This window comes from Leptinotarsa decemlineata, unplaced genomic scaffold (assembly GCF_025532065.1).
Source record: "Leptinotarsa decemlineata unplaced genomic scaffold, Ldec_3_MD MMD2_tig00001719_RagTag_RagTag, whole genome shotgun sequence".
NCBI lineage: Eukaryota > Metazoa > Arthropoda > Insecta > Coleoptera > Chrysomelidae > Leptinotarsa > Leptinotarsa decemlineata.
In genome coordinates, this window is record NW_027412569.1 from 12,258,821 (window position 1) to 12,268,734 (window position 9,914).

Sequence of the window (9,914 nt, forward strand, 5' to 3'; positions counted from 1 at the left end):
TACAGGCACAGGAATAGTACATTCTATTAGTTCGATTTGATTACGACAGTAACAATGATTTACATTGATGCTTCACTAGTCCCTGTCCTAGTCCATTCTATTAGTTCGATTTGATTACGACAGTAACAATGATTTACATTGATGCTTGACTAATCCCTGAGAATCACGTATAATCCCAGAATAATGACACATAGATGTTATTCTACAACTGTCAGTTTTATCGCTGCTGCGTAATAGTTATTTATGTATCAAGGGAATTACAAGGGCCTTAATTACCGATGGCAAAGTTTGCGTCCCGAGGGCCTCTGGCCCGAGGGACAGCAATTGCCTGAGGTTATTAAGGCTCATTAATTCCCGTGGTACATAGATAATTTTATTTCTGACCGATTTCAATAAAATTTTGTTCATTTTTGAAACGGAAAAATGTACCAATTCATTACCTTCCCGGTATATTTGAATCAGGTACCGTTGATTATAGTAGAGTTATAGTAGGTTGTTGCTATGTTACTTGTTTATAAACAGAACTTTGTTATCAAGGTGTGTTTGCGGTGAAAACGTGTTTTCTACCCCAAATATAATGTAGGATATTTTGAAAAAAGCTGAACAAGCAAGATAATCATTAATTCCATCGAAAAGTGAAGCCGTATACCAAAAAGAATACAAGATATATCTGGACTGGCTGACACGGAAAAATGTTATGCCAAAAGATGTCACTGAAACTGTATTTCTGGCATATTTTCAAGAACTGGTAAGGAATTTTCTATGTTTTTCGGTGTGTTTATTCGTTTCAGTCAGAAACGTATAGTCCGAATTCTTTATGGACTAAATGGTCAATGCTAAAATCGATGGTGACTATACATGAGAAACGAGATATCACCAAGTTCAATGAACTACAGGCTTTTTTGAAACGGAATAGTAAGAGTTATAAGCCGAAAAAGTCTGCTGTTTTATCTCCTAAAGATGTTATCAGATTGCTAAAGGACGCTCCTAATGATATTCATTTATTGCATAAGGTAATTTTTTTCTTATTTTCCTTTTTGTGTGTATTTATTTCCTTTTTTTTGTTATAGGTTGTTTTGATTATGGGTTATTTTGGAGGATGCAGAAGTCAGGAACTTTTGAATATGAAGATATCGGATATAGAGGACCGGGATTCCGTTATGGTAGTGAATGTACCGGAAAGTAAAACTGGTGTATCGAAGAAATTTACAGTTGTGGATGAAAAAGAGTTCTCCGCTTTGCCTTTATTAAGACTTTATATGTCTTTGCGTCCTAAAGGTATTGAACGATTTTTTTGAGCTTCCGACAAAATAAATGTACATCTCAGCCAATTGGAAAAAACATGTTTGGGAAAATCCCCAGCAAAATCGCAATGTATTTAGGATTGCCAAACTCATCTTCCTATACGGGACATTGCCTTCGTCGCACTTCTGCTACTGCTCTAGCCAATGCAGGAGCAACTATGACTAACTTAAAAAGACACGGAGGTTGGAAAAGTTCCACGGTGGCGGAGGGGTATTTGGAGGATAGCATCGAATTGAGAAATGAAACGGCGCGTATGTTGTCTACTTTGTCATCAGAAGAGGCAGTTACCTCGACTGTAGTGAACAGAAGCTCCAGCCATACAAAAGAATTGTTTCCAGTGGCGGAAGTAATTTTCAGGGAACATTTCAAAATAGTACATTCATTACTTGTAATGACGTGAATAAATAAAATATGGTTCAGTTTTCATTTCTATTTATTTTTACTTGTGAAAGGTAGAGGGAATTATAAAATCTATAATGTCCCAAGGGAGTTATGACCCTCTTTATTGATAGCGTAACTATGACGATATAAGCTTATAATATCCCGGTCAGAAATAAAAGCGTTTTATCGCTATAAAACTGTGTTTTGGTGGCCTAGCCTACACTTTCTTCACATTTTTATCAAATTGGAGAAAGTAGTCTTCCTGCTAGGAATCGCATGTCAAAAAGTAATCGATAATCCTGACCTCGCACAAATTTCGACTTTTGAGGGTTTTTCTTAGGGCGGTTACAGTTGGTTGACGGTAAAACAGATTATAACAGAATCACCATAATTTTGCGAACTCCTCTAAATTTTGTTACTCAGTTTACACTCCATCAAAAAGAGACAGACAGCTCCACGTCGCCATGGTTGCCAGAGAGGATAACCTGTACAATGTAGTCGACTTGTAGGAGATCCTCGTTCGGGGAATTCAGACTGCTATTGTCAGAATTTCGTATCATCGACCTGTTCTTTTTAGAACCTTCTGTTCTACTGATAAAAACAGATCAAGTTGGCGCTTGCAACAGCCCCTCTTTTATTTTTACTGATTCAAATTCGGTATTGTATTCGGAGCGCGGCGACATACTCTCCGAATTTATGGCCGCCAATTATTTTCGGTGAAAAAGAGTGTCAAGTTTTCTTTTTTTCCTTTCGTTTTGTTGCGGGTAGTCCGCTGGTGTCCTGGCTTTGAAGACGTTCACGGCGCCGATGCGAAAAAACGATGGAAATGTGTTGGCATTCAGTCATTGAACGGTTGATAAGTTGCTGTTTTTGAATACATTCGAACGCAGAGACTGTGATTATGATAATAATAATATTAGCATGTCCAGCATATGCGGTCTCCGCCAATAAGAAACAAGATATTCCCAGACAAGTTTAAAATTGGTCGCATAACACCCATACATAAATCAGGAAACACTAGTTTAGTTTGTAACTATAGGCCCATTACAGTTCTGCCATCGCCATTAAAAATCTTTGAAAAAGTTTTATATAATCGGATATATCATCATGTGTCTCCAGTCATAATTAACGAACAACATGGTTTTGTACCAAAAAAATCAACTATAACAAATTTAATCCTCATTAGTGATTATATTGGTAATAATATTGAATTTCAAGTAGACACGATATATACCGACTTAGCAAAAGCCTTTGATAAGGTCAACCACAATATCTTGATGAACAAATTGCATGCATATTCTTTTTCAGAAAACTTATCATCTTTACTCAAGTCGTATCTTTCGAATCGCGAGAATTTTGTAAAATTCAACGATAGAAAATCAAATACCTTCGTAACATCTTCAGGTGTACCACAGGGCTCAATACTAGGTCCTTTGCTCTTTGTTATGTTTGTCAACGATATATCTAATTATATTAGGTATACAAAATTTGTGTTATACGCTGATGACTTGAAAATTTACAGATCCATCAAATCATTTGAAGATACTGATTTCATACAAAATGACATTATCTTCATATCTGCTTCCTGTAAGGATAATGACCTGGCTTTGAATGTATCCAAATGTAGAATAATAACTTTTACCAGGAAAAGAAACCCTTTCAAGAGACTCTATAACATTGATAATATTCCTATCGAGAGAGTCAATGAAATCAAGGATCTAGGTGTAGTGTTTACTTCAAACTTCAACTTCAATGAACATATTCCAAGACTGCAAGCGGAATGTTTCAGACGGCTTGAATTCATCCTCAGGACTTGTCATGAATTTACCTTTAAGACTTATAAAGTACTTTTTAATTCTTACATTCGTTCAAAACTCGAATATGCGTGTGTAATATGGTCACCCCAAACGCTGACGCATTCTGATATGCTGGAAAAGGTACAAAAACGATATCTCAGGTCAATGTATCTAAAAAAATATGGAATATACCCTTTTATGATATCCTATGTAAAACAAATGGAAGATTTTAATTTAAGCACCCTTAAAAAACGTCGAGAAAATTTTCAAATATTCTATATCTGTAGAAACAACGAAACAACATCAATTTCAGTATACCAGATATCCGCCTGAGGCGAAGAGATTGCATATTTCATAACTTCAACGTAAATTCTCCAGTTGATTGCTCCTTGATAACTACAAACAAATTAGTTGAAAACACTGATATCGATATTTTAAACATTACCCCAACCAATCTCAGATCTCTGTTATTCTCTATTCAATAAGAAGGAATTAATGTTACATGTTTCTTTTATTTTTACAGATATGACATATATATTATGAATTTACACACTAGCCCGTTTCTATTTCCTATATTTTTCAACACTTATTTGCAATGATTTTATATATTTCATTATAGGGATTTTATATTTATAATAATTTTATTGTCAATTGTATCTTTTTATCTATTAATGTGTAAGGTTTAGTGTAGTTTAGGTACTGTGTATATGTAATTGGACTCTGTCTGTATATATTCAGGATAAATGAATAAATGAATTATATCTATCGACATAACGCGGCCCTAAGAGTCCTATATTACCATCTACAGCACTCTTACGGTATTGACGAAGCATCGGTGTTGCCCTACGCTCCGGGCGATATTGAATCCGTTGTGGGGAACGAGAAATTCCGAATCTATTGGAACTATTCGTTCCCCACCCTTAGGCTCATACAAGCTAATAAGCCTGATGTGGTCCTTCTCAACAACCACCAGAGCAAAACGATATTTGTCGTGGAGTTTTCGGCTCCTGGCGAGACGATTATCGTCAGAAAAGAGGAGTAAAAACCGATTAAATATCAAGATTTTCTCTTCGAACTCTACAGACTCTATCCAGATCACTCTGTTGAGATGGTTGTTCTGATTATTGGAGTCCTCGGTGGAATGATGTCCTCTCTAGTCTCGAATCTTAAAATCATAACGGCTTGCCGCACTAAGGCAGAAATCTTGGCCGCACAGATGCAGAAGTCTGTTATTCTTGGCTCACTGCGCTTGCTTAGGGCACATGATTCTTGGACCCAATGATCACTTACACCACGGTGTGGGGAGTGGTCATTGGTTGATAATGCTGGCGTGCCCTCCCGAATGTATCGAGGCTTCGGGGGATAGGGCCTGACCAGCGCACATTACGGTGAAAAAAAATAATAATGACACAGAGTAATATAAATAACTGAGGAAACACTACAAAAATACGCTTTTGTCTATTTTCCACGATAGTTTTATATTTGTTGACTAGTTACGGTCATTACACCAATGTAATGGAATAACTATATTAAATTTCCACAATACCAGAACACAAATATGTTAGTATCAATCATGCCGGTAGAATCTCCGAGAATATTGAAAATTTTCTTTCAAAATTCAATCTACACATCCAAGAGAAATTTAAGAAGCAGATTATTCAATGCCAAACCTAAATTAGACAAAGGGAAGAGATCTGCTATATATCGACTAGAATGTGGTGAATGCCCCGCCATATATACAGGTCAAACTGGTAGAAATTTTGACATAAGGTACCTCAGTGAACATGAATTTCCACAAAATGAACAAGTCGTCAATCAAGGAAGTTATATAAATAAGATTTTGAAGTACCAATACTATCTTCTTTCTTTTATTGCACATGCTAGACTGTTTCTTGAAGATGTCCATATATAGCTGATTTATTATTTGATAATATATGCTCACGGTATCTCATGATGAAATTTCTACCTGTCTGTCCTGTATACGCTGCTGCAGAGCCGCATTCTAGTCTATATATGCCTGTCAATCAATTCATTTATAAAATTACGATACCATTTGTAGAATCAACACATTCCTGATATCAAGTCGGAATTTTATGAATAAATTGAGTATTTCTTGTAATAATAAACAGATTTCTGCTGAAGAAGGCAAGTGTCTCATTTCGAAACATCCGATGTTCACCATTGAGGATGACAGTGTTCCATTTGAGGTAATTTTCACCTCTTTTTGGTTTAAGGTTTCAAGGATTTTCTTGTGATGCTTATGTTTTGTTTTTAAAAAAGTCAACAAACTATAATTGGCTGAATAAGATCGTTTATACTTGAATTCAAATGCATCACGAGACAACGAAAAGTTGGGTACATCCAAGACATCGCCCAAATTTGCTATATTATAGGAAAAACTTCGTTTAAATACCCAAGTATACAAGGGTATAGTTAGCATGTTCGTTCGTCGCAAGTTCAAATGAAGCACATAGTCCTAAGTCCAACTTTGTGATAAGAATATTGAGGGGTTTGTGAAAAAAAACATTCCATATGATGCTTTCGATGATTGACCATACTAAGTCACCCATAATCCTTCAATTCATGAGAAATACGTTTAGGACGCTTTATTCCATATATATCATTCTCTAGCAAGAATTTTGAACCATCTGTACTCTCCTTATATCAGAACTATCAATACCTGGTCCATAGACTACGTCACAACGATTGAAGTGCGAGAGAACCAAACTATCACACAATTGGATTTTCAATGTGTAGTCCAAAAAGTGTTTTTGACTGTAAATAAGTTTCAATTTTGGGTGATTTGGTGTTTAAATCGTAACTTATCGTCCCTAATCAGTCTAAGATTGTCACAATAATCAGCAACTATTATATTCTCTGCTGGGCTTACCTCCTGATTAGTACCAAATAAGAGTACTACAAATTTAGTTGTGTTAACTTTTAACGAATGGATATTCGTGACGGTTAGTAATTGATTTAGATCAGAATTGCTGCAGTCAGTTGCTCTCGCCTGATCACAGAATTTTCAAGTAAGATATAGCCGGGTGTTAATTATTGGTCCCAGAATACTTCCCTGTGGGACAGCCTGACATGTGTCAAAGGAATCCGAGATATAGTCATCTATTTTCATCTGTTGCGATCTACCAGATAAATAGGACTGGAAAATTCAATAGGCACTTGCTGAAAATCTAATGGAATTAAGAGGAAGAATTTCATGATTTGAGGTATTGAATATCTTGGAGTAATCAACTACAAATGAAGCACACATTGACCTCAATATATCGTCTGAAATAGCACACAAATGCTAATGAACAACTGTAGTCAGACCTGAAGTATATTATTATCTTCGATGTATTATCTCATTTGCAGTGACTCTTGTGATGTTTCGTAAATCAAGGCCTTCTAATCGAAATATTTTGATCAAACTTTCATCTCTTTCGATGTACTGTGATGAAAATCTACTATTTTTGGGGTTTACGTTAGGGTTACGTTTATGAGATTTCTTTTTGGAACTGAACAAAGCATTTATATATAATTTTCAGCAACGTAACACACCACCTACCCTGTATATTTTCCTGAATCATTGTACCATCGAGCTCACTCAACAAACATGGAACAGCAAACTGTTTAGCATGCCTCATTTCTAGCAAACAATTACTTGTGTAACAAATGCAGATGTAACTCGGGGTTCCGTGTCCTGCGAACCGACTAACCCAACACAAGCAAACACGCAGTATGATAATTACCAGCTCAACAACAATAATTACAGCCTACAGTCTGATTAGAACTCTGGCTGTCTGTCCATCAAACTGCAACGGGGTCGGAGAGCTCTAATGCACGTAACAGGAACGTTTAAAGTGGCGAATCAATCAACACTTTTGAAATAGCTCGTGAGATTGACTGAAAAGTTCAATGGTGCAAATGGAATATTATTTCATTTCTATGATTTCGAACAGGTGCTCTCACAACTAGTTAGCCAGACACAATAAACCCTTGCGGGTTGCGGTAGAGGGTCAAACAGACCCACTCACTTCGGACTTAACCTAACCTAAATGAGACATTGAAAGAAACTGCAAGAAGCGAATGTTATTGTTGAATATTTTTATAATTCTCAAATTACAAGAAGCAAAGAACAATTTTCAGGCAATATATAGGCGAAAGAGGCGAAATACAATTTTAGTGGTTGGAAAGCCACAAAATTCGTTCTTCCTTTCAACTCCTAGTGTTGGAAGATACAGTAAGAGCTAAATTAGCCTTCACCTCTCCACTTTTGAACGCGGCAAGGTATCGAAGTTGGACAAAATTTGTATGAAAAGGAATAATTTCCAGTGTTAACGAATACGTTCCGTTTGTCATTGGGTTATGTAGATTACTTTTCGAGGCACATTACAAGAGAGGATGTGTGTATGGCGAACATATGAGGCCCCAGAGTGGATCTTTGTGGAACTACTGACTTCAGTTCGTCGAGATTTTCATAGTGAATACAGGTTATGAAAACGGAAAAGGATTGTTATCTGAAGCGTTGACCCCTTGAGAAAGATAAGTATCGATATTGGACTTTCCAGTATTTTATATTTCGCAGTAACTTTTTGTGATGAACTTTTAAGTATGCCCTTTACTACGTGTAAAATATTGAGTCCTCCACAAAGAAATGTCGTTTAAAGAACATTATTTGTTATTTTACTATTCAGTGTTTTTCATACTTCAGTTCAGTGTACATTATATTTTATCTATATTGTCATTTATGTGTTTTATTTCATATTTTTTCACTGACCAGGTTAACAAGAGTTTCTTTGGAGAATAAAGTATAATGATCATCATCATCATCATCATCTATATGGTATAATGAATATTAAGTGGGAAATGGAGCTACAAAAACATATGACATCAAAACGGGAAAAACTCCTGAAACAGCTCCATTATTCCTGAAAATCTCAACCTAGTTGAAAATACATTCTTCCGGTTGAACTGTAATCTCACTTTTCCTCTTGTTTTGTTTCCATTATTTTGACTGTATTCATTTCATTCGTCAACATCACACTATTAAACTATCTCACCACACACAAGCTGATAATATCAACTTTTGTAGATTATTCTGTTCATTATCAGTCTCATATTATTGAGTACTTTTGTGTTATATACCGTGTTTTCCTACCTGTTCGACATCTTGTGATGTACAGTTTGGAACCTTTGGTCGAGTAATGAATATAGCCGTTTGGTGTTGGGGTTGTTGGTGTTTGATTATTATAACCAATGTTCACCTGATGTATGCAATCATTGCGTAAAAGAGACAGCAACAGGCTGAGATGAAACCTCTGTCGAAATCTGTAGGTATCTGAAAACAGTTTTTCATGAACTATTCTTAACAATTTCAAGAATTCCTCATTTATTCTGTGGCAGTTTTCTATGGTATGTTGAACGACAACAGACTTCTCTGGACCAAATACAGTCCGCTCACCAACATCGTTTTTATTTCACTGCCCACAGCTCGAAAATCCCAAACTTCGTCTTCCCTGTCGTTTTGTTTTTTAATCTACCCAACACTTCTTGAATTGTTGAAGCCAAAAACAAATCTCCCTGAGTGGAGTCTTGAATGTACCAAAAATTATGTGTGACTAGTCCGTATAGTAGCTAATTCAATAATTCTTCTTTATTTGTTTTCAGACTCATCATCCATACTAAGGATGGTGAATTTGATAGGTGTAATTGAGTTCTCAGTTTGGAAAGGTGAACGTTTTTTCTTGTTTTCGATGTTCCTTTGCGTCATGTAACTCAAGCTGCGAGGTAATTACCAGTGTTTCCATCAAGTTCGAAAGTAAATCTGATGGTGAGGGCTAATTACAAGTTGAACTACCACCACCGGTGGATGGACAAGCTGGGTGTCGGATTTGATAGTTCAATATGCTGAATTTCACCGTATCGAAGGAACTGTGTATGGAATTAATGAATATCACGTCAAATTTCTAGTCCAGTTTTCCATTGTTGCAACAATCAGTATACTTGATCATCATTATTACATGTATACACTATCATTTTCTCCAGATAATCTTTCGTTTTTTGTCGTTTTCATTCGTTCTTCAAGTCCCTCCTCAATGGGACACTTATTTTCTCCTTAATCATCTCTTTTCTTTTCCTGTTCTTCTTTGCTGTTGCTGGTTTCTTCGTCATCTATTTCTTCCTCGTCTGCCCTGTTCAGGGTTTCATATTCCTTTGATCTGTCTCAGTTCATAATCCGCTATTCAGTCATTTCATTTCTTCTTAATCATCTATTTTCTTCTCGCGTTATTCTTCACTTTCGTTGGCTTATTTCTCACCTATCCTTCTCTCTGTTGTTCTGGACTGGATTTTATGTCTCCTTTATCTGCCTCAGTTAATTTTCTGTCATTCCCCTCATTCTAACGCTTGCTATTTTATATCCTGCGGCGCTCAGTT

The 9,914-nt window shown here is 36.1% G+C and overlaps 1 protein-coding gene across 1 annotated transcript; it reads left to right on the forward strand.

Annotated features, from left to right (window-relative positions):
• Positions 1-500: 500 nt before the first annotated feature.
• LOC141482739 (uncharacterized) lies at positions 501-1,697 on the forward strand. Its single transcript, XM_074176531.1, has 3 exons — positions 501-748; positions 792-1,013; positions 1,071-1,697. The coding sequence occupies exons 1-3, from the start codon at positions 698-700 to the stop codon at positions 1,296-1,298; spliced, it is 501 nt and encodes a 166-aa protein (XP_074032632.1). The 5' UTR covers positions 501-697; the 3' UTR covers positions 1,299-1,697.
• The last annotated feature ends 8,217 nt before the right edge of the window (positions 1,698-9,914 follow it).